The sequence below is a fragment of the Numenius arquata genome, chromosome W, assembly GCF_964106895.1.
Source record: "Numenius arquata chromosome W, bNumArq3.hap1.1, whole genome shotgun sequence".
NCBI classification, from domain to species: Eukaryota; Metazoa; Chordata; class Aves; order Charadriiformes; family Scolopacidae; genus Numenius; species Numenius arquata.
This window is the reverse complement of record NC_133615.1, coordinates 202901-227277: the sequence shown is the minus strand read 5'-3', so window position 1 is coordinate 227277 and position 24377 is coordinate 202901. Positions and strand designations below refer to the sequence as shown.

At 45.4% G+C, this 24377-nt stretch overlaps 1 protein-coding gene across 1 annotated transcript; it reads right to left on the bottom strand.

Annotated features, from left to right (window-relative positions):
- Positions 1-464: 464 nt before the first annotated feature.
- On the bottom strand, positions 465-23662 carry LOC141476662 (alpha-protein kinase 2-like). The gene is made up of 10 exons (XM_074165460.1): positions 22280-23662; positions 14660-17543; positions 11703-11850; positions 10082-10209; positions 9947-9982; positions 8266-8540; positions 8056-8144; positions 6818-7035; positions 6221-6269; positions 465-1540 (listed from the first exon to the last, which is right to left on the bottom strand). Exons 1-10 carry the CDS (start codon positions 23660-23662, stop codon positions 1306-1308), a joined length of 5445 nt encoding a protein of 1814 aa, XP_074021561.1. The 3' UTR covers positions 465-1305.
- Between the last annotated feature and the right edge of the window lie 715 nt (positions 23663-24377).

The window sequence follows — 24377 nt, the reverse complement described above, 5'->3', positions numbered from 1 at the left end:
TGGTTTCCCAATACCCTGTCTCTTAGGGATCAGAAAGAGGGGAGACGGGAGCATACTTCCTTCCCAAAGATGCTACTTGCCACTGTCACACGGGGTGTTTCCTGAACGACCAGAAACTGCCTACTTCAGAAAGCTGGGGAACCGCTCTCCAGCTCCTACATGTCTGACAGGAGTACCTCAGGTGAAGTCAGAGTGGCCTGCAGACACCCACACGTGCAGCACGTGGACCGGGCAGTAACGCCCAGGTGAAGCCCCAGCCTACTCTGAAATGGCCTTTATCCCCCTGCACAGAGGGGCTCCCACAGACGGGCGCTGGTTCCTGGCACCCCTGGCATTTAGTGATGGCAGGGGGACAAGCAGCCTGACAGTGCCCAGGGTCTGTACCCTGGGGGGGCTCTGTGAGCTGGGTTTTCGGTGCTGGCCCAGGGCACCCACCAGGTGCCTCCAATAAACAACTCCACGCTACACAGAAAAGCCACTGTGCTTATTCCAGTTGGAAATGCTGGAGGGTACTGAAACACCCTTTGCACCTCATGGTGTATTTCAGATGGTGGCTGTTTGGCAACAGGCAGACTCCAAACCCCCATCCTACGACAGGATGGGTGCAAGCACAACAGTACCGTACCGTGCTGCAGGGTTAAGTGTAGGCTCAAGGAAGCTTGTGTGGAGAGCAAGGAACTCCATGGAGAATCGCACAAGCTGCCCATCTACAAGCTGATGGCGTCGCTTTGTGAGACCTTAAAGACAGCAGCTAATTTTGTGAGGGCGGAAGACAGATATGCCCGATCATGAATGGCTTTGTCTTGTATTAAAAGACATGAAAGTGGGAGAAAAAGATACAAGAATAGGATTAGAGTGGGATTACAATATGGAAAAATCTGGGAAAGAAAACAATTTCTCTATAGCAGCCTGAGCAACAAAACTGTGCAAAACTTTCACTAAGTGGCATCTGACATATATTGCTGTTCACGTAGCAGCTGAACCCAGAGGGTCACAGGCGCAGACACACGGCAGGGAAGATGTTCTCCAGTGGCCTGTGGTACACCCTGTGTCCGAGACTCCAAATGTGCAGGTACCAATACAGAGAGGGGTTGTGAGACAATCCAGGCAGATGCATTAGTTTGTCTCCGAAACCTCAGCCAGGTGTGAAATCGCAGGCACCGAGGCCAGAGAATCAACTCCTTCCTTTGTTGCTGGCACCAGCACCAGGATGACTTCAAAAGGCAAAAGACTGAAGTTATCCCCCAGCAGGTCATCGGTGCCTGTCTCTTCGAGAGGAGTTCTCACAGGATGGGACAGCGCAGCTCAGTGCTCAGAGGAAATGAAGCCTCGAGGGTCTCTGCCTTTCTTGGGCACCGCTTTCTTTACCATTGATGGGTTTGGTAGATTTTTGCTTTTCAGGGATGTTGCTTTCCTCTGTTTCTGATGAGCGGTTCGGAGAGATTGCAGCCCCAGCATCTCACAGTACTTATTGCACTGGTGGAGGGCTCTGAACTGCTCAATGAAGGAAATGGAGCAGTTGCCTTTAAAACCTTTGTATCTGTAGCAACAAAGAAAAAAAAAAAAAAGCCAAATGGGATTTCAAGATTCATTTTCAGCACGGGGAGGCAGAGCACGACTGTTCACTCACAAGCAACTTGAAAACATTAAGCAAGTCTCTTCCACCCATGCTGTTCGAAAAGCATCCAAACACGTACGTAAGTTCTCTGTGACACTTCTACCTCACCCTGGGCTGGACTGAAAGATCTCACGCACCTTTGCTCCATCCCTGGAAACATTCCAGGACAGGCTGGACGGGGCTCTGAGCAACCTGCTCTAGTTGAAGATATCCCTGCTCATGGAAGCAGAGGTTGGACCAGATGGGCTTTAAAGGCCCCTTCCCACCCAAACTACTCTATGCTTCTCTGATTCTGTGACTGTAAGGAGCCAAGCCTCTCAGGGAAGAAGGATGTAAGGAAGAGACGGAAGGAAGTTCTTGCGAACCCTCACAGTTCCCAAGCCACCACCACCACATCTCCCACTGCTACTTATAAACAGCCAGATGAACCCCAAAGCATTAACAGGTTTTGGTTTTTTTCCTCTCCTCTCCAAGTAATTATGTGCTTGTTTACCCAAAGGAAGTTTAAGAGGCTGCCATTGTTACTTCAGGGCTATACCTGGAGCTCAGCAAGACAATCAACTGTTCCCTCGCTGCTTTGGAAAAATAACAGACTTGAGACTTTCTACAGCTCCTTGACCAGAGCCATCAGGTCCGTGCTCCAGACACTGCAGCAGGACATGAGTTCCACAGGCAGAAACGTGCCTGTGCTCAGCAAGAAAATCTCTTCATATCAGGCACTGATCCTGACTCCAGAAAGCAGTTAAAGCAGAGCAATGTGCTGTCAGCAGAGAGCAATAACTGAGACCAAAATACTCTGATTAATTCATCATAATTTTCAGACTCTGGTCTGAACCCCCCGCTTCCGCAGCAGGGCTGACGGAGGGGCTGCAGGGCTCCCGCCCTTCGTGTAGGTCTGTTCTGGCAGAAACATTATGGTAAGGCACCTCCAGGGCTATCAACTGGTGAGAAGTGTCACTGCACCCACTGCTGGCTCCTGCAGTTTGTGGCTGCAGAATGACCACTCTCGCTTTCTCTTGCCCTCGCTTTCTGTTTTGTCCTGGGGAGCCATTTTGTTGCAGCTGAAGAAAATTTCTTCATCTGTTTTTCTCTCATGCTATAAAATTCTGATAATACTCATTGCTTTGCGGAAATAATCTTGGAAGGAAAGAAAGAGTTGAGCTAAAAAAAAAAAAATCCACTTTTCTCATGAAGTAAATAGAAGTCTGTCAACTTGGCTTTCCTTTCTGTATGTGGCGTTTCTCACTTCCCTAGGTCTTTGAAGGAACATCTCAACAAAAAGCAGAAAGAGCAGCATTTGCTCAGATGACAGTTTGAGTAAGAGACTTTAATGAATAACTGAATGCTCTGCTGACTAGCTTTCGAATTCAACAAATGCCAGAAATATTTGCAGTGAAAGTAAGAGCATAAATATCTTGTGAACAAGAGACAGAGCGTTTATATTAAAACTACACAATTATTTTAATTTTACTAGCTGTGCTCCTAAATCAAGCCATCCCCATTTCCCTTCTCTTAAAATCAGAGGTTTGCCTTTGCTCTCGTGGCTGCGGACGCGGCGTGGGTGACACTCAGTGTTGGTTTTGGGAGGTGAGAGGCGAGGAGGAGCCGCGTTGGGCTCTGCAGGGCACAGACAGCCCCGGGAGCTGCTGAACAACCAACCCCCAGACGCGAGGCCACGGTTCTGCGCCCGAGCTCTCCCAGAGGCGCCTGTTTGTCAGTCACCGCCTCCAGAGCCCCTTGTGCGCTTCCTCGTGCATCCTGTGTCCGAACAGACCACGGCTCTGCTGCCATCTGGCAGGACCCAGGAGCTTAACCCAAACCACTCTGTGCTGTTTAGAGCTGGGAGGGGTGCTCCTCCAGGGAATGGCTTCTAAATCACAGGGCCCCATTGTGCCCGTGTGTTCTGTGCTCAGGAACACCAAACTATCCACCATCCCAAGCCTTGAAAAATACAAACCTGTTATTTTGCACAGCACGTGCTGTTGATTCACTGACTCAATGACTGATAAACGAAACCCAGACAGAATTCCACCTCCCAAAAAACTTGACAGCTGGGGGTTGGCCCTAACCAGATCTTCCTTACATCAGCAGGGGGAATGTTGGATTTGTCCCCAGGCTTAAACTCCCCAATGCCCCTTGTTGCCATGTTGAGCAAAACTGAATTTGCCAATGCCCTGAAATCAGACAGATTTTCGGATCCACATTTGGCAAAGAGCACTCCTGGTCACCACCGTGACCGTGCATCACTGTGTTCCCAACTCCTTCATCTTTGTGTTTGCCGGGCTCAGATAAATACCCGGGCACCTGGACACCGCTCCTCAGCTGCCTCACTGGCTGCACGGAGCAGCCAGTCACCGTCTTGTATCATTTTTGTTTGCCTTGGCCACAGAACCTACTAAGCGCTTATTTAAAGGACTGATTGCCTGGCTCTGGTGCACCCCAGCGGCTACATTAATAATCCTTCCCAGGCCTCTCGGTTTGTAGTTGGGCTTCGCCCTCTACTGACAGACAGCGCAGTGCGGCTGCTTCCGCGATTCAGATAAATCACCCTCTGCTCCGGGCGCCTTTGGCTCCCAACTCCCTGGTAAAGCGGACACAGGAAGGAGAAAGACCAGAGTCACTTTGCAGTGTTAATTGTTGGGAACATCAATCTCTCCACGGGCTCCACAGGAAAGAGGGGAAAGATAAAGACAAAGGACACGTAAATGGTCACCCAGAAATGTTTGTTCAGAGTTGGAATGTGAGTCTGAACCCCCCCCCAAAAAAAAATCATTAAGAGGAACAAGCCATGTTGACTATAGGTACAAAATTTGAATATATGCTGTTTGCTCTGCTTGGTTTACAAGAAACACTGGGGGATAAAGAGTGACCATGAATAATTCATGCCAGCTGCCATATTGGCTTTTGCAAATTCATCACTAAGAGTTTCCCTAGGACAGATGAGTTGAAAGCTTGACTGTTCTATGGTCATGGAGGGGTGGGGTGCAGAGATGGATTCTTTTTTTCAGGGTTTTTTCCCCCTGATCACAAATTTAATCTTAGCGTGAAACTAGAATTGTATTTAATTTACATTCCAACCAGGAACAATATGCCTGTTTTTCCATTCATCAGGGATCACAGAAGCATTTCCCAAGGATATTTTTCATTTGCCTTGGTGTGACGGGCCCAGGCTTAGGAGAATTGGCAGCAGAGGAGCTCTCTGTCACCAGTGAGGTCATTACCTCTGCCAAGAGTACTTGAGGAAACTATAGGAATTTCTATAGGCAATTATACCAAAAATCAGGTTTGTATCTTCTCTAACAGTGCAGTTAAAATAATGACAGTATCATACTATATTTTTTAGTTAAGTAGGGCTATGTATGTTCTCCCCAACACGTGAGACAAACAGTCTCTCACCAGCGTGGCTGCACACCACCAAAACCAGCAACAGCCAGGAATACCGGTGAATTCTGTGCACTTGTTTGTTTCCCCCATCCAGGCTCATGGAATTAAACATCAAGCTACAGATACTAATGCAGAGGGGTCCTTTCCGGGAAAGGAGCATGGAAGAAAAATACAGGACCAGGAAAAATCCATTGTCTTATAGCAGTATCATTAGCTAAACGACAAACAAAATGACACTCAACATTTTCAAGAGGTTGTTCATGAAAGGAAATTATATTCCCTTACATATGACTGAGGTGACCCTTACTACAGCTTGCATCGCATATTCATTTTCTCCCTTCACCTTCCTCTTCCCTAGTCCTACACTTGTCTTTATAGGAGTGATTTCCCACAGGGGGCTGGACAATAACATCCATTAAAGCATTTCTATAAATCTTCTGGTTTCAGAAAACGGCGTTGCCTCAATAAAATTTTTATACTAGGATGATGTAACTTCATTTCAACTGATTTCCCTTTGGATCCACAGCTAAAAGAGTAAATCAATGTAAATTCTGAATGGATACCAGCCTGCAAATGTTAAGGACTTCCCCAGAACATTCTGGGGTCAAATTTTTAATAATTTAAAATATGTTGTGATGTTTTTTTCCCATACCGTGAGTATACAGACAAACTCCAGTTTTGTATCAAGACTGAATACATGTGTTTGGATCTGTTTTTTTCTATCAGTTTCTCAAAAAGGAATACGAATTTAAAGCATAGGTGACAGGCTTGCACACCCTTGCACACCCATCCCCTCTCCCTTTCCATCAGCCAGCTGGTTTGAATGCCTGCCGACACTGCCCAGTGGTATGGCTCTTTTGGCTCGTGGTTTAAATAGAGGCTTTCATTAACAGAGACTTAAGAGAAGTGGAAGAAAGTTAAAACATTAAAGGCCTGTATCTTTACACACATGCTGCTGTCTCCCAAAAAGACCCCAAACCATTGCAAAACTACTAGGAAACAAGCCTCTTTAAATATTATGAACAGATCTTTTGTTATAGCTCAGAATTATTGCTTTTGAGAGAGAAGGGAGAGAGATACTACCAACTCCCTTAATACATTTTATTTCATACACAGCAAGAAGAAATTTCCAGTGGACCAACCCCCAACACATTTACCCTGTGAAGAGATCGATGTGTAAAGCAAAACCATGCTGTTGAGAGATCATTTTTCACTCACCCTTTGGCCAGTGTTGCTATGCCAACGTCAGTTAACTTCATTCCTACACCTACAAGGCACCAAGGAAACAGAGAGCTTATGTTACACCAGAATTTCTAGGAATATCTTCAGATTCAAGAGCACCATATATAGAGGCATTGAATGTTATTTATTGATTCATGGGTTTAATTTTAATTATTTGTCACCATTTTTTCAAATAATTTTAAAGTACCCCAATTAAAAATAGGATGTTTGTGGCCTGTAACATTAATTCATTACTTTCTGTTCCCTAGTGTAACACACACACAAATAAATACAGTGCACTTAAACCAGGCTAGAAAATAAAACATCCCAACTCTCTCTCCTCTCTTTTATTGTGGTGTGCATGAGATGCTGTATAAAACATCCCAGGGCACTGCCTGCATCCGGAGAAGACTCTGCCCATTACCAGGTGTGGAAGGAGCACATCCAGTGTTGCCAAGGGGACGCAGAAGGCCAAGAATAACACTGCTCAGAAATGAGTCTCTGGAAGTTCTGCAGTTGCGGGGACTGACCGTGAGTGGCCACCAGTCAGTATCCCAGGAAAGCCACTCTATCGTCCCCACTCAGAGAACTCACCCTGCAGGTCAGTGACAAGCAAGCTCCCGTTGGTCTTCTCGTACACCCAGTGCTGGAAGGTGCAACACTTCTGCCCAGCCTCCGAGTCCCTTCTCAGGAAATTCACCTCCTTCCCATCCCTGACAGAGTATTTCACAAACTCCCCAACCAGTTCCTCCTCCACTGTTGCGTAGGGGATGTTATTAGCAGGGCGATGAACAAGGAAAATAGGAATGATCCTGAAATCAAGGGATAAGAACTAATAAACCCCAGAGAATTCTGTCAATGAAGGAGCAAGAAACAGACAAAGTGGCCAGTGATCTCAGAGAGTGAATGCACAGCCCAAGACCTGTGTACGTGGATGATTTCTCAGACTAGACTTGCTCTATTTATCTTACAAAACGTTGTGGGGAATATATCCTCTTTTAAATACAAGTTTGGTCTCACCCAGGCTGGCTAGAAGAAAGGAATCTAGCCTTAAAATTTTGAAATTAAGAAGCAAACCAAAAGCAGATGCACGTTCTGTCTTTTTGCTCCTATCTGCTGTCTTCCAGCCAATCGTTCAGAATAAAGCACCAGATCTGAACCTTCCATGTGCCTGCTATTTGCGTCAGACTTCGAGTGTTTGTAGGGTCCATGCTCTCTCTCATATCAAACTAGAGGTTATATCCCGTGCCCAGAGAAATCTCTCCAACACAAATTTTACCAAGAGCAATATATTTCCAGAAAAGCAGCTGACTTGAACAAATATTTCCCCTAAAAGATTTCACTGCCATCTCCATCGCTGTTTCTAATCCCGAAAAGGTGGCTTTAAGGAATCATTCCAGAGGTTGTGCTTTAAGTGGCCCTTTTTTTCAGGGAATTGGTGCAGCTGAGCAGATCTCGTGTCACCTAAACTGAGGTGGAGATTTAGCTGCTGGCAAGCACGCAGGTCTTATCCTTGAAGCGAGGCAGATGGAGTTTCAACAATCCATTGCAAATTCAACTCTGCACAGTATCCTGACACTGGAACAGCAAATCCTTTGAAAAAGATCTATTACCAAATCCTCAGGGAGCCACTTCCCAGCCTCAGAGGCAGAGGTGAACCTGTACTGAGCTACTCGGCTGATGTGCACATACTTGGGAAATGGAAAACTTCTCAAATGAAATAAACCAGTCCTTGGGAAAACCTAGAATCAGAGCTGAGCTTTCTGGTTTAAGCCTCTCTTTATGCATATAGGCATACGTGTGCATGTATATAAAAATATATATGTACTCACTCTGGTACTTCCCCAAAGCCTTCCAGGGGCTCAGCTTCAGCTGCATATATCTTCGCATACTCTCTTGCGGTATTTTGGACGTAGCATTCCTGTATTACAAACAGATATGCCTGTGGAATATCGCTCCAAACATTTAACAGATCACCTGTGTGAATACTTGCAAGACAGCTTTCCCCACAGTGCCTGCTCATGACGGGCAGGGAAGCTCACCTGCAGTGCCAGTTTGTAGTTCTTCTGGACTAGGTCGTCCTGACTCTTGGTCCCATACGTGATGGCGTTGTGCACTTTGAGAACACAGGGGTGGCCAGGACCGAACACCGGCACGAGGCCCTGCATCACCTTACTCCGGAAGGCTTTCCGGTGCATGCCTTCACCAAAGTGAAGCTCTTCAGTGGCTATTATTCCATGCAGGTTCCCACCAAAATAGCTCTCACTGATGAAATCTTCTCGGAACATGAGCTGCATGAATTCGATTTCTTCGACACCTAAAACACAACACCATGTTGTTCTGCACAACGTCCTTCTACAGTCATGGGGAGAGGGGTGGGCATGGGAGAGGAAAGGCGTCTTTCCGTGGAGTAGTAAAGAAAATGCTCAATGGAAACAGAATACACGGCCTCACTTGTGTCAATATGGGGTTGGGACCAGGCTTGGGACCTGTAATGTCTAAAGCCATGGAGAAAGCGGCAGGTCAGGTTCATAAGGAGAGAATACAGAGTGTAGCACACACAAAAAACAGAGGTAAAGATCACAAAAGCTAATAGTTTTTCTAAAAAAAACTATTGGGGGAGTTGTAAACTGGAGCCTCAAATGAATGTGAAGTCAATCAAGCTGACTGAGAACTACAGCGGCATCGAGGTAATACAGAGATCCCGCCAACTCCGGTTTTTGGGGAGCCAGAGACAGTAACACAGCGAACGTGCAGCAGTGTATGTAGATAGGAATTTAGAAGTAGAGCACAGCTCGAGCAGAACACATTCTCCTGAAGCCAGCCTGTCTTGTCAGAAAAGTCAGAATTTGCTGGTACAACCAGAGCTTGTTTTAGATTTCAGCTTGGAATCTTTTCAGGGAAGGTCTGTGCCAACACGCTCATAGAGGCACTCTGCCGAAAGAGATCTCAGCCCTTATCCATGGAAACACGCCTTTCCCAGTCCCAAGCACATTCCCTACAGCAGCTCCGGAGCTGCAGACAGGCATGTTAAATAAAGTTTGTTTATTGCTAGAATTAGAAGGCTCCTTAACTCCACCTAAAATTCTCTGATGGTTAAAGTTATACAGTGCTGTTACATGAAAAGTCCTGTCTTTATCGTAACAAGGAGCTACATGTTCACTTTTATTCTTCTAGAAAAAGAAGGAGAAATCAATTGGCTGAATGAAGTACCTGATTAGTACAGTGTGTTCAGCGATGATAGACCAATTTGCAATGCACTATCTTTAGCTGCAGCACAGCAAGACATATGCTGGGCGATTAACCACAAGTTAACATATGGGGAAAGCATTCCAAATCCTCCTGCCCCTCTTTCTCTCGGAGTGAAGTTACACAGCAGGTGACCTGCAAAGCCCATGTGTTCCAACACCACTGGCAAGTTTTTCTGCCAGGAGAGCTCTGGGTGCTCTGTGTGTGTCTGTACGACGCGATGCAATGTGGTTTCACTGTGTGTGAAACACCACTGCATCCCGCTAACGAGAAGTTACAGAGTGAAGTGCAAACCAGTAGCTTGTCACGGCGGGTACTCCATCACCCTGCGCAAACCATCCCATCCTACGTGAGTTTCCCAAGGGAAAACTGTCAAAATGTCTCAGTCTGATCTATTTTTCAGTCCTTTGTTCTATTTGGAAATCAGAAGGGACAAAGATTGGAGCACACATTCAAGAAGATGCGTGTACTTACCTTCCCAGTTCTGAAAACTTGAGAGATGTTCCAATACTACAAGGAAACAAAGAAACAGATTTCATAGTAAAAAAAAAAATGAATGGAAACTGCCATTGTCATTATTATTAATCAAAATTATAAACTGGGATTTACCTTCAGAGGTCAGATTGAACTCAGCAGTCACCTTTCCATACACATTATTCAAGCAGCAATAATACATTCCCTGGTCTTTGTTACTGGCTTTAGCTATTGCCAAAGAGACGGGAGAGTCATCCTGGGCACTGTAACAGAATATGTTCATTTTCCACGTTAATACTTTTAAAAGATCTTTCCTGATTATTCCACGTATCCCTCGTTCTGTCCCTGGAATTTCTGTCCCTCACTGTAAAGGCCGATTCAAACATGACGCAAGTAAAGTAGATGCAAGTAAAATATTTAATTTTACTGGACTTAGAAGCATTCAGCCTGTTATGTGTTTCACAACAGATGACTCTACTGCACTCTGAGAGAACAGGACCTCAATCAAATCCAAAAATAATTAAATCACACGGAAAGGCATTCTAATATTCCTATCAATATCATGGCCAAAATATAAAGTATGGATATTTCAAAGCCCAAAATGTTGTGTGCCGTCCCTCAATATTGACCCCTCACTCAGCTTTTTCTGCTCCTTTGCTTTCCCAAGGCAGGTGTGTGCTCCCGGTGGTGTGTGTCCCTCCACAAGCGGCTCAAGGGCAGAAGGTGTTCACAGGGGTGCAGTGACACATGAGTGCAGCTCCAGCACTCGCAGACCCCAGCTGGCTCTGGAAGCAATAAACTACACCCAAACAGCGCTGTGCCGGGGTGAACAGTCCTCTTAGACCATGAAGGTTTCCACATGAACCACAGTGGGTGTCCATGGCAGTCTTTATCAGCAAACCAGACAATCTCTGCAGGGGTGATGGACATCTGGCTATTGTGTTTTAAAGCTTTTGTGAAGTTAATTAGTGAAGGTGTGGACTTTTTTGTTGGCAACATGAAATTTCATGATACTTTGGCACACTGGAGAACTGTCTTTATTCAACAATAGATTTTAAATTAAATCACTTAGTATAAGTAACAGTTTTAAACTGGAAGAGGGGAGATTTAGATGAGCTATTGGGAAGAAATTCTTTGCTGTGAGGGCGGTGAGAGCCTGGCCCAGGTTGCCCAGAGAAGCTGTGGCTGCCCCATCCCTGGAGGGGTTCAAGGCCAAGTTGGATGGGGCTTCGAGCAACCTGGTCTGGTGGGAGGTGTCCCTGCCCAGGGCAGAAGGGTGGGAACGAGATGATCTTTAAGGTCCTTTCCAACCATCTTCAACTAGATCTGGCTCTCAACCTGTTCACCCCCCGGTCTGTATTGATGCTGCGGAACGACCACAGTGAGCTGGACAGTGCCTGTGAGTTGTTCCAGCAGTTCTCTTCCTTCACACCAGGCCAGGCAGCCTCCCACATAAACCCAGGGTGTTTATGTTGCTTGGCTGGGTGCTGAGGCTCAAACTTCATCTGATCATTTACAGTAGGGGGAAGTTGGATGAGACTGGTTATGAACAGGCTGGGAGGCATTACTGGTGATGGAATGCAAAGTACGGCCGGTAGTAACGCACTGTGTGAAGATATGCTTCTTAATTACCCTGTTTAAACTTAGGTTTTGTACCTATCGCCCTAATTCTCTTTATGGGTACAAGAGTGAATCACTGGCATATTTCCCCAAAAGCTATTTAGAAACTACCAGTCCTTCGGAAACGTCCACTCACCTTCTCTGCAGTCGAGCGAGTAACTTGGAATCTTTAGTCCACGTGATGATGGAGTCACCATGAATGTCCCCAAATTGACAGCACAGCTTAATATTTCCGGAGCAGTCAGGGAACAGCTCTGCTTGGATCTTCTTCAGCAGCTTGGGAGCTTGAAACAGAAGAGCCACAACTTAGGATTAGAAGATAATGATATTGTTTTGGCATTTTCAAGGAATCCCAGAATGACTTGCAGATGTTAAAGAGTACGAATCTGACAACACTGGTAAATAACTATGATTTCTTGTGATGCAGCAACCAAGGCTTTGAAATACGGAGGTTTTAAAAGACTGATTCAGTACCCCACACAGTCAATGGAAACATTTTCAATGCAAAGACATTTTGAATTTATGGAACAGGACCCAAAGGATGTTCTAGCCTGAAAAGGCATCGACATAAAAGAACTTATTAATGAAAATACATTCTCTCCGACTAAAGGACCAGCTGGTTTTATCAGTAAAAAGAGACACCACAAAGGTACAGCATACCATATGGTTACACAATGAGAATTCATATTAACTGAATACTTGTAACCAGCAGATTTTTTTAACTCATCACAGCCTCTGAGAGAAAGACTGTAAGTCCAGGAGATGCTCCAAGGTGTTCTTGGAAACTACCTAAAACACACTGCCAGGATGAGACTCTGCAAGATGCAGCGACGGCACCACTTCCTTTAAACCACTGCTGGAGGGAAGAACCCACACATAGTGGTCAGATTTGGAAATGTCAGTAGCTTTTGCTTCCCTCTCCAGTTTCAAAGGATTAATTTCCTGCCTCTACAAAAAGTCCACACCTTCCCAGCCCCAGGGCACGGCTCTTCGCTAAACCTTGCCCATCACGCAGAAGAAATCCCAGAGTCACTCAGGTCACAGAACAAGAGTGCTCTGCTCAGCCTGGGGCAGCTCCCAACAACCTGCTCTCTGCTCAGACCTGTTTACTGGCCCACAGAACACTCCGGCACCTCCTGCACGTGGGCACAGCCTGAACAGGAGGATGAAGGGCACTTGGAAAGAAAAGGAATCAACATATACTTAGGGAAAGGTTTTGGGACTGTGAGACATCCCTGCTGGATGTAAGGGATGTACAATGCAAGATGTTATGTTTCCTACTGTGTTGATTCTGTACTGCTGCACTCGGAATGAGCTGGCAGAACCCATCTCCCTCAGGGATCCCATTCCAGTGGTCTGACTTTCCCCACCTAATGCCACATCCAACTTGAAGGGTCAGGCACCTGGAATTCACTGCTATGTTTAACTTGTAGGCACTTAAGTCCTTAGGCCTAAGAATCTTGCTGAATCAGGGCTAAAGTGACGCAGACAGTATGTGACAAAACTGTAAATAGAACTAACGGCTCCAGGTTCCCTGCCCGAACCACAGAGTCGTCCCTCCTGCAGCTGAAAATAATACAAAAGAGAACACTGGGAACAAACCAGACTAACCAGACCAACCTTCCCATAGCGCTGGGCAAAGGGCCACACAACAAAGCACCAACATATACTCACTTCAGTCTAGACCAAAGCAGACTACAAGCAGGTTAAGAAAATTCAGTCTTATCTGATTCAAGCCTGAATGTTTAAAACATTTTTCAAGCATAGCCTCAGGTACATGGGCAAAGACCAGGGATTTCTCAGGAACTGAAGTTTGCTTCCTCTGCTTTGAAGGAACGTGTCTCTCCTCCCACACATTGGGTTTCACTGAATTTCACTGAATTATTTAGAGTTGGAAGGGACCGTATAGATCATCTAGTCCAACTCCCCTGCTGAAGCAGGATTGCTTAGAGAATGCTACTCAGGACTGCATCCAGGCGGGTCTTGAAAATCTCCAAAGAAGGGGACTCCACAACCTCCCTGGGCAGCCTGTTCCAGGGCTCTGGCACCCTCACCGTGAAGAAATTCTTTCTCATATTCAAGTGGAACCTCTTATGTTCCAACTTGTGCCCGTTGCCCCGCGTCCTCATCCTCATTTTCTGGCAAAAGACACATGTTCGAACAGAGAGAAGTTTGAGGTTTTTTAAATGCGATTGGAAAAGCAGAACTCTCACCAGACCGCACTGTAACTACAGTCTCTGAAGAGCTTCATACTTGTGTAACTTACCTTCAGTCACTGTTCAGTCTTGCTCTGATCTATTAAATTATTTTATGATGTGAACATGAAACATAACGTCAGAAGGTAAAAATAAAACCTTGGTCCTTGCAAAGTGTCCATAGGAAGCACAAACACCTCACCTCTCTGGCTGTTAACACTATTGCTACTCCTCTCTGCAGTTGGTTCTACCTGTTAGCAGCCGCCTAGAGACCGGCAGCAACCTGATCCCATTTCAGTTCTCTCTCTCTGTGGCAGTTTAACGTTGCTAATTTCAGCATCATTGATGACCAACAGTTGTGAAAAGGAACACAGAACCAGCCATCAGTCATCAGACAGGACTGCAAAGCACGATGTTTATCAGTGGCACCCTACTAATAACAATACTTTACCAGTCATAAAACCATTTGGTAACCCAATTGCATTTGCAGAAGCATAACTGGGACCAGAGCCCTGCAGGAACAGGACGCCATGCAAGTGCTGGGCCCACAGTTACTCTACTGTGTGTAGTTCTGTGCTGCCATTAGGCTACAAATCCCTGCAAAGTTCCTTCAAGAGACAAATGGAGAAGTAACTATTTCAAACAGGTTAAAAAGCTCATAAATTATATACATTTGCCAGCTAGGCAAAGGGTGTTAGGGAGGGTTCAGCTCCGTGCCGTGGGCACAGCACCAGTTCCTAAGTTCACAGAATGGGAAATTGAAGTTGGTGAGGGCAGGACACCTTTAGCTGACGTGATTCAGGCTAAAGGAGGTTTGCAGTGTATTTCACGAATTTGAATTTCATACTGTAGCCAGAATGGTGGGAAAGGATAGAAATGAGAATCAGTTTTCTCTTACCTTTGCTATCCTTTTTCAAAATGAGTTTCCTTTGCTCTTTTCTGTCTTCTTTATGCATCACACCCACCTCACTCTTCACAGAGGTTTTCACAGCGCGGGGATCCTGCCTGGCACTGCCGCCCTCCTCCAGGCGGGGCTTTTTTGACAGCATTGCTGGTGGCAATTTCTTCTTAGCTCCCGGAGCAAAAAGCCCACTTTTTGCTGTGCCTTGTTTACACTTGCTGGGGTCAGACTCAGCAGCGGTTGGTGATGGCTGGCAGGATTCTGACCCTCCTTGATTTCTCAGCCTCTCCGCATTGACTGGGAAGGGACCGTGTGTGGCCAGCGCTAAGGAGAATGGCTGAGTTCTGCTGCAGAGCGGCTGCTCTTGAAAATACTGCTTGTTCCCTGAGCCAACTGATGGCAAATTAACTAAACCTCTTACTACGCTCTCTGATGTAATGACTTCTTCGTCTTTATCATACTCCATAGACTTCATTGAGTTACCAGCCTCAGCCAGCTTGCTGGAAGAGAGAAAGTCAGGACAGGATTGCTCAGTGCTAATATTCATCGTCTGTCTCTGAGCCTCAGAGCTAATTAAACTGTGCAAAGGAGGCTCTGTTTCAGCTTCATCTGGGTTATATTCAATAGCTCTTTGAATCTCTTGTTTATTTTCACACCGAACTGCTTCTTCCTTGTCTTCTTCGGGTACCCTACGGAACTGACCTTGCAATGCTTTACACAAAGTTTCCAGCGTACTCACATTTCCATCTCCGTTGAGGGCAGTTTGTGTGGATTCAGTCTTTACCTGACTTCCTGTGCCAGGACAGCCCATTGCTGATGTACTGGTGAGAAGGACCTCTGACTGGTGTTCCGGTGTGAAGAACAGTAATGGTTCTTCTACAGCCCATTGCTGGACACCTAAGTGGTCACTGGTATCTCTACAGTCCTCACTTGCTGCGCTGTGGTTCTCATTCAGAGCCTTTCTAGGCAGTGGGGTACGCACTGGTGTTACACTTCCAGATGCACACGTCTGATGTTCTGAAGAATCTGGTTTTAACTCTTCATCAGGCTTAAAGGTGCTGTCAATAAAAACTACGTGGTGTTCTGATGTGTTTTGAGGGGAAACTGCAGGCTGACTCTCTGAAACATGAGTAACTTCTGAGTCAGGGGAAGTTCCAGACCTTTGTGCATCACCTCTGCACGTCTCTCTCTGCTCTTCTCCTGCTTGAGATGGTTCATACCCGGGCGCTTCTACGGAGAAATCTCTTACAAATGGATCCTCCCAAGAGGGAGTGAATGCCACTTCTTGTTTTTCTGTTTCTGTCAGTTGGCCTATATTTTGGAGTAGATTCTTATGTGTTACGGTTTCGGGAGTCTTAATTAAATCAGGCAATTGCATTAGGTAACCACATTTCTGTGCATTAGAAACAACCTGAGAAACTTGACAGTCATTATTTTTTGAAAGATGGTAACTGTCAGAATTAAGGTAATTTTGTGCATTCAAGTCTGAGTGATTTCCTTTTTCTTGTAAATTCTCTTCACAACTTTTATGTATGGTGTTTACAGAAGAGCATTCTTCATGTGTAAATTGATTGGTATTTTCACTGGGGAAAATGTCTTTCTCTACAGGGAAATCAGCCAGTTCTTTTTTTGCTGGATAACAGTCTGTAAAAATACACCCTTTACCAGGTACAGACTCGTTTATCAAGGGTATGTTGTGCTCTGTATGAAGTAATTGCCCAACCATCCCGTGTGACCTATCTGACAGGTGAACAGGGTTTTCTTTGTCACACGCTAAACTCCTGCTCTGAGCATGTTTAGATCTCTGCAGAGAATCCACATCACCTGTTTGTGAAGCATTATTAACAGCACCCTTTCCTTCCCAAGCAACAGCCATCTGAATGGATCCAGCGCGGTCCATCAGTGTTGGATTCGGCTTGTGCTCCAAGCGCCCCCCTGGATTTAAGATGATACTATTTGCTGAAACACAAATGGATGGTGCTTCTGTTTTATTTCCAGCGCTGGGATCCAGACACACACCATCTGTTTCTACCACTTGTGCGAGACAAGCGTTTCCCAAGGATGCACTGTTACACTCTTCATCTGCTTTAAGAAGGGTATCAGAAACACCGTAGTCTTCTCCCTCTGCCCCTTGCCTACCAGCTGGCGGTGTGACGGGTTCCTGCTCCCCCGTCACAGCTACTGGCCAACGATGCGCAGAACAGTTCTCCTGTACAGAGTTCAACTCTGTCACTTCGACACCCCTCGGCCTCATTTCTAAACTTGTGATCCCCTGGTTTTCAAAGGGGATTTGATATTCTGAGTCATCTTCATGGAGAAGTTTCCACAGCTTGTCATGCACTGCAGATATATCAGCATCTCCTTTGCACCCAGGTTCTCCAGATTCCAAGACTGACTCAGGATTATCTTGAGGCAGAGACTCCTCACATGAGAGACGAGAGAGAAGATCTGTGTCGTTGCTGTTGTGTGAGTCACGGCTGTAGCTCTGCTCTGCCTCCCCTGGCTCATCGCAGAGCCGTGCAGAGGAGAGAACAGCACATAAACATTCCTGTTTATCAGGAACGGAGTGCGTGTCCCATAAAGGGAAAGGTGAAACGTCTTTCTCTGATTTGTTGCCATCACTCGTAATCTTAATTCCTTGTTCACAGAAGACTCGTTGGTGACAACTTTCTTTCATATCGCAAAGCGTATGGTGTTGAACATAACTCTGTAAATTTGCATTTTTTGCCTGTAATGTCTGTTCAGTACAGAGCATTCCTGAAGCTGGAGGGATGGTTCCCGCATTCTCACGAGTCATGCATATGCCTTCTTTTTCCATTTCAGGCTCCAGACACAGTCTCTCACAATTCTGGGGAAAGATTTCAAGAGTACCGCCTTCATTCTACAAAGAAGAAAAAAAGGCAAAGGTATTTAAAAATTAGAATTGTTGCTTGATACAGGCCTGAACTAGAGTCCTGCATTGAAATGTACCTAACTTTTTATTTTCTTTTTTTTTTTTTAAGTATTTGTCAACAGTGAAGTTTCTGACTTGTAGCTATCAACCTAATGGACTGAAATCAAACTCCTGGGTCTTATAGCCTTGACCTCTGGTAAGTTTCAGATCTGGATCCAAATGCTGAGGAATGTAAAATTTAATCAAGATGCAGATCAGTAACTGACACAGTCCAGCTTGCTAAAACCAGAAAAAATAAAATAGAATAAAATAACCAAAACAAAACAGTCGTGTCTATGCCTTTTGCTGACAGCCGGAATGTCCCCCATCCTTATGCAATTACCACATAATCCAAACCGTTGCGTTTCTGGAACTACCCAGACTAGATTTTCTGGAGCTTGCCTTCCCCTTTGCTTCCACCACAGGCATTGCTCTCTCAGGTTTCCCAAAGATGCTTTCTTAGTACCTATCAGTCCAGAGCAGTCTCAGAGAACGCTGCCCACGCCTGCCCTGCTGTGTGCTTCACAGCGAGACTGCAACCAAAAAACAAACACCTCCAGGCAAGTTTTAAGCCGTCTTCAAAATTTGTCTTTGGTCACCCCTGGGCCCTTGAGGTGACAAGTCCCACTTCAGAAGGAAGCACCAGAGATCACTCCAGATCCTGCCTCTGCCCAAGCGGTAACGAATCACTCAGTGTAAAGCGCGTTCAGCCCTCCTCCAGCACTGCAGCCTCAGGGGTACTGCTGGGGAAACCGGGGCCGGAGATGAAAATCCAGATCCCTCCTGTAGCTCTTTTGTTCTTCTATAGGTAAATATCCCAAATTGTCACTTTATGTAGAAACAATCCATTCCTCAATTAAACTAAGCCAAACTGAACTTAATTTATGCAAAGAGCACAGACCTTATTAAACAGAACAACTGGCTGATGTTTGGGCTCGCGTGGGATGGAGAAAGTGCTGCCATCTGCCTGGCACACAAAATCAGTTCAACTGTTCACCATTCCCCTCAGAACCGAGCTTTCACACTTAAATACTTGTCCTGGAGCCCCTGCAAAGCTCTTTTCTCCAGGATTTTCTCTGGTCCTCTTCAGCACTAAATCCGTTCCATGGAGGAGATGAGCACGCTTCATTCATAGCAATCACAGAAGGAGAAGCCTACAATTTTTTACTAGACAAAAATACATTGTTTCCTAAATGAATTATGCTTTAAGCATTCGGTTACCATTCATTTGCCAGGACAATCTATAGAAGTAGAGGGCAATTTCACAGTCAACCTTTGAAAAAAATACTAACTTTCAACTAGGCATTAACAGGTTATACAACATGGACCTCATGAATTAGTTTATTTGACCGTGTATCTTTCTAGTGGTTGTCTGAAGCTTTGCACCTACTCCCAGCAGAAATGAGAAAATGCTAAAAACCATCAGACTGAATTTAAAAAACACCAATATTTGTAGATAGTTTTAATTTTTTAGCTTTTATCCAGCCACAAACTCAACTTCATAACTGTTTTGGGGTTTTTTTTCCCATGTAAATCCCAGTTCCATAGTTATGTGTTAACTTCTAATGATATGCTGGATGGCTGAAGTTAACGACTGTGACCCATAATGGGTGATCCCTCTGGGTTACAGCGGAGCTGGACACGTGCAGTGAGCGCTGGCACGCACATTACTCAGAGAAGCCATTCTGAAAAGATGCGAGTGTTGTTAATTAGTGAAGGATGTGTAATGAAGGAATTCCCGTGAGCTGCTGTGTGCTCAGGAAGAGGCCAGGGCTGCTCAGATACTCAGTTCCTGGTTTCCATAAGTGCGTGGTAAAAGGATTACCGGCTGTAGTAAATATTGCTGCAAAAGCCACCCACTTCAGCTGCCATTCCTTTCATCCTCTCTGTTTCTCCATTCAGCTTGAGTAGATGTGGAGCTGACTACAAACTGTGGACAATGGGGAAGGAAGAGATATAGAAAATGTTTGTCAATGACTTTAGCTGCTGTCCCCACCCCAACACCACGCAGTTGCCACCACACTGTCCTTCAAAACTCCTTGGCCAGTGTGTACTTACTGAGAACCCTGAGCTGAGGAACCTCAGTGCCTCAGCTGCGGTCCCCTCTGACTCCCAGCGCCCTGGGCTCCTGCTCAAGCCTGCTCTGCAGGAGAAGATGCCAGTCTCTAGGCCTTTTGAGTTTAAACACCACCATCTCTCAAGTCAAGGGGGTATGAGCCTGGACGTGTCTCTACAGTCAGGTCCAGTTCTCAGTTGTTCTGAGCATTTAGTCTCAGCCTAGTGCTCCTTCTGCCACTTCCACTTCCCCCTCAAACCTCTGGAAAGCAGAGCCGATTTTCCTGTTCCTTACAGCCACAGCAGCCTCAGGCACAGCTTTTGCTAGAACCTGTGGAATTCTTGCTACATGTTAGGCATATAATTGGTCAGTCCCTGCCTGCTGCTGGTATGAAACTCAGAACAGACAGCTCTCTCACACCCCCTGTACCTGGCAGGCCACATGGGCCCTGCAATTTGGGAGTGACACCAGTGCCTTGTGCCGAGGGTGGTGGCTGAGCACTGAACAGAGAGCGTCTCTAGAACGACATGCTCCCAGCTCGAACCTCCTGGCTCTCTGTCCAGTATGTAATGCCATACGGCTGGCACAGCTGGCTTCTAGGACCTGTTACTAATTAAACTGCTTTGAAGCATGAAATAAATAAAGAATTTCACCTGGGGCTAGACCATGAGGTCGCGAGAGAAATCAGGAGCCTCCCACCTTGACTGTCTAATGGAAGAAGTCACCCAGAAGAGCAGCTGCTGCACAGACAGCCTGCAAAGGTTGTCCCAGCCACAGGCAGCTTGGCACAAAGGGGAAGTGTAAATCCCTGCGTAATTAGTGCTGTGCTCTGTGGCTGCCATGTCCCTCTCACAGACCTGATTCACCACATGGAGAGGGAAAATACAAGGCCCTCCAAAGGCGGTCAGCTGTGGGTTTTGTGAAGAGCCCCTCACCTTGCTCCTGGCAGAGCCGTCTCAAACGCCAGGCTCCAGCTGATACCAGGGGGCACTTTCACACCAACCTGTGCACAGCAGTGGGAGGCTGATTCTCTCCTGCCTGTCTTAGGTTACACAGGCAGATTCCTGAGCAGTTTCTGGCTCGCTATTTAGGAGCTGTGAGAAGCTGCCCACGCTCTCCTTGTGCGAGAGAGAGTAGTTTCCAGATGGGATGCTTTTGTTTGGCTCATTTTCAAGATCACATAATTTTGAACCTGCACCTAAATTTCACCTTCATTCATGCATATTTAAAACCAGGGATTTGGTTCGCGCTCATCTCTAGCCCTTTTGTGTACCCCGATACTTCTCTCCTACTTCATTTTTATCTAATGTAAAGTTTTAGTCACAAAGAGAAGTACATGCTGACTGCAGGTAGCAAGCAACTAACCAGCCAATCTGGAATCTGGCCACAGCACTTACAGAACCATAACAGCTGCTCCTTGAGAAGAGGGTTCCTGGATTTAAATTATTCTACTGCACTTGAAAAAATAAAAAAGAAAGAATGCCTCTTGCAGACCACGGTAATACTTTCTGTCAAGAAATTCTCAGTGGGTTAATTTCAAAAGGGGGTATATTCCCCATCATAAGAACATCATGCGCTGGTAAAATGTGATTGGAATTTCATGTACTATAAAACCAGAGAAACCTACGGATGTTTTTCAGGCAGAAGAATTCAGTGATTTTTGAGTGCTGAAGACACCCCAGTGGTGAGATAAAGTCCATCTGCTACCCAGAACTGGGAGAGATTTTTACTTAAATAATATAGATGAAGAAAAGTATGTGGCACACAGAAAAAGCCTGTGTTTGTTTGTCATAAATGTTTTTTCTCTGCAATTAGCTATGGACCTTCAAATCAGTGAAGTCAGTGATAATACGATTATTCATTATTTAATACTCATGTGCATATATATATATCTTCAGTCTCTACTACGTGGAATAAAAAGTATGATCCGATTCTCCCACTTACAAAAACTGGCAGAGCATCATATCAGTCTGTACAACCATACTGATTTCCCTGCTTGATTTCCTGCCAACAGCACAAAATATGAAAGTACACAGAGAGTACCACTTTGGGGGTTTTATTTTTAATTGTTTTTTACATTTCTACTGGAATACCTGACTCTTCCATTGTTTTATTTTAAAAGCAAAGCTCCATTTACCTCCATAACACGAACTCTCTGGATTAAACTCCCCTCCTTGTTATAAATTCAGAGAAAACTCCCGTTGATTTGTTTCAGATTTCCAGCACCATAAGTGGGTGACAACTTTGTTGAGTATAAACTGAAAAGAAAGTAAATCAAAACATTCTCTGCTCACAATAGGCATTTCAGAAACTCTCTAGGTTGAAAGACCCATTCCTCAGTAAGACCTGTGCAATAGCCCAGGTATCGGATTTCCCTGCCCAGCTGTCCAGAGCCCCATTAGTGACTCTCACTATTGCCAGTCTCACTCTATAATTAGCACAGCTTATGGTTTATTTGGGCCTTTTTCAAAACCAGATTTCCTTCCCAGCCGTAGCTGTCATTCAGAAGTACATGAATAGTACCTTCCAAAGTAATTTACATTTTACATTATTTTGTGACAAATAGGAACAAAATGCATTCAAATCAGCAGAGCAGCTCTTTCCATTAAACGATAAAGACTCTACTTACCCTGAGTGAGACGTTTTCGTTTGGCACCTGATCTTGCTCAGCCAGGCCCCAAATCCTTTTCCTCTCCCAGTGACAGTCTTTATCTGCCCCTTCTGCGTGACACAAGCCAGTCTGCATTCGCAGGCTTGCTGTCTCCTCAGCGAGCGGGGCTGAAAGGACGCCTTCCTGCCTGGGACACAGAGCACTGCATTCCCTGACCTCCGCTGCAGCCTGGAAGGATTGCCCTATGTTACTGACGTATCTGCACAGCTCTCTAGGGTTTAACAGCTTGAAAAGGTTTCTTCTCAGACTTTCTGTTAAGGTACAGACAGCATGTCTTGCGTTTTCCTCTGGCAAGTTTCTTCCCCCCTCCTCCAGCAGCAAAGAGTCTTCACCCAGCAAGTCCTTGTTCGTCCTGGTTTCTGTCACCTTCTCTGAAGCCTGATCTGTCACAGAAGCACCTATGCCACCAGTAGTGGAGTCCACCTCAGCACATACATTATCCTTGTTCTTTGATTCTTCAGCTGACAAACCTGCAGCTGAGTGGCCACTTCCATTGTTTTCCTCTTCAGTCCTGTGATGGTCATTTTCAATGGCTGCAGATGCAACGGGCACTTCATACTTCTCTTTGTCTTTCAAACTGGAACTTTTATCTCGGTGCTGTCCAAGGGTGAGAGTCATCTCTGCCTGCGGAGTTGACTGGCTGTACATAGAGGGGTCTCTCCTTACATTTACTCCTTTGAGTTTTGAGTGATGACCACAGAAGCCAATGGTGGTATCCATAGGCGTAGTGTTATCTGACACTCGGAACAGACAAGGCATTTCACCAAGGAAGTAAGCACACCCATCACAATCCTTACTCAGTTTTAAATCATCTTCATCATCACTTTCTAATAAAAACTGTAATTTCTTTTCCCAGATTTCATTTTCATGTGCTGTCAGCACATCTGAACATTCAAAATACTCCAGGTCATCATCAGAAAAGTCATCACTTACATTTGGAATTTTCTCTGCATAAATCTCCAGAAGAGTGGCAGGATTTTCAGAATCATCCTTCACAAAACCATTGTGATTTATTAGGAGAGTATCTGCCTGCTCACTGAACACGGTATTCATGTTTAGAGCTCTACCGAGCCCAGTCCTTTTACATGCCTGGACGTCTGCCAGAGACTCACCAGAGACAGACTCTTCCGTGCGAAGGCAGCAGTTGTCTGTGTGGTCAGTGATTACATCTGAAGGGCAGGAATCCACCTGTCCGCCACAGGATTGCTCTGCTCTTCCAGCACTGACACCCACCAAACTCTGAAAATTAACCAGGTCAGCATCATTTTCTGAAAAATCCCTTAGGCAGGAAATATTTTCCCAAGTTTTAAATACATTTTTTACATCCGTGTTGTCTTCCATGTTAGGCAAGTGTTTGTGGAATTTCTCACATGGGGGGACAAATACTTCTGCTCTTCTGAGCTTCTCAAGCAGTAAATCGCTGACTTTTGAAGAGTTAGAATCTGGTGAATTTAAGATGTGGTCACCCTCACAGGGGTAACTCTTGCATTGTGCAAACTGTTTCTGGGTCTGTTCATTTCACCCTGAAGTTTCCCACACTGTTATTTCGATCAGCAACAAATTCTGGGAAGTTTTGCTTTTTGTATCTGATTTCAGTTTTACAAAAGTTGAGCTCCGGGTCATTCTAGCTGTCACGCTGCTTCCAGCTCCTGTCCAATAAAGCGCAGATCTTGCCCTGGGCACCTGCAAATAAAGGAAACCCGAAGTTTAAAATTACTTCTAAAACAGGTATACATATTTTCTAAAAGGTGGTCAATTGACACGTAGTTGCAAGCACTTCAAAAAAAGCAAAATCATCATTTAAAAATCAAGATCAAACATTCAAGCAGTAACTACAGCCCAGCTCTCTGTGCAATGGCACTTACTGGAAACACACTAACTGTCTGGGGGGGTCTGTGCTAGGTAAACAAACTCCTACAGCTGCCTGCACCTACACATAGCAGCACAAAATAGGCTTTAGCACAGTCATTTAGACGTTTCTCATTGCAAATAGTAACTTGCAGACAATGTACATTTCCACAGGTGCATGATTTCTACAGGTACCTGCTATTTTGGT

Excerpts from the sequence above, each read along its gene's own strand:
- LOC141476662 (XM_074165460.1), bottom strand. The coding sequence starts at position 23,662 with ATGGAAGACAACACGGATGTAAAAAATGTATTTAAAACTTGGGAAAAT. Across the intron at positions 8,145-8,265 it reads ACTACAAACTGGCACTGCAG|GAATGCTACGTCCAAAATAC; the intron begins GTGAGCTTCCCT and ends TTTGTAATACAG. Across the intron at positions 1,541-6,220 it reads ATAGCAACACTGGCCAAAGG|ATACAAAGGTTTTAAAGGCA; the intron begins GTGAGTGAAAAA and ends TTGTTGCTACAG.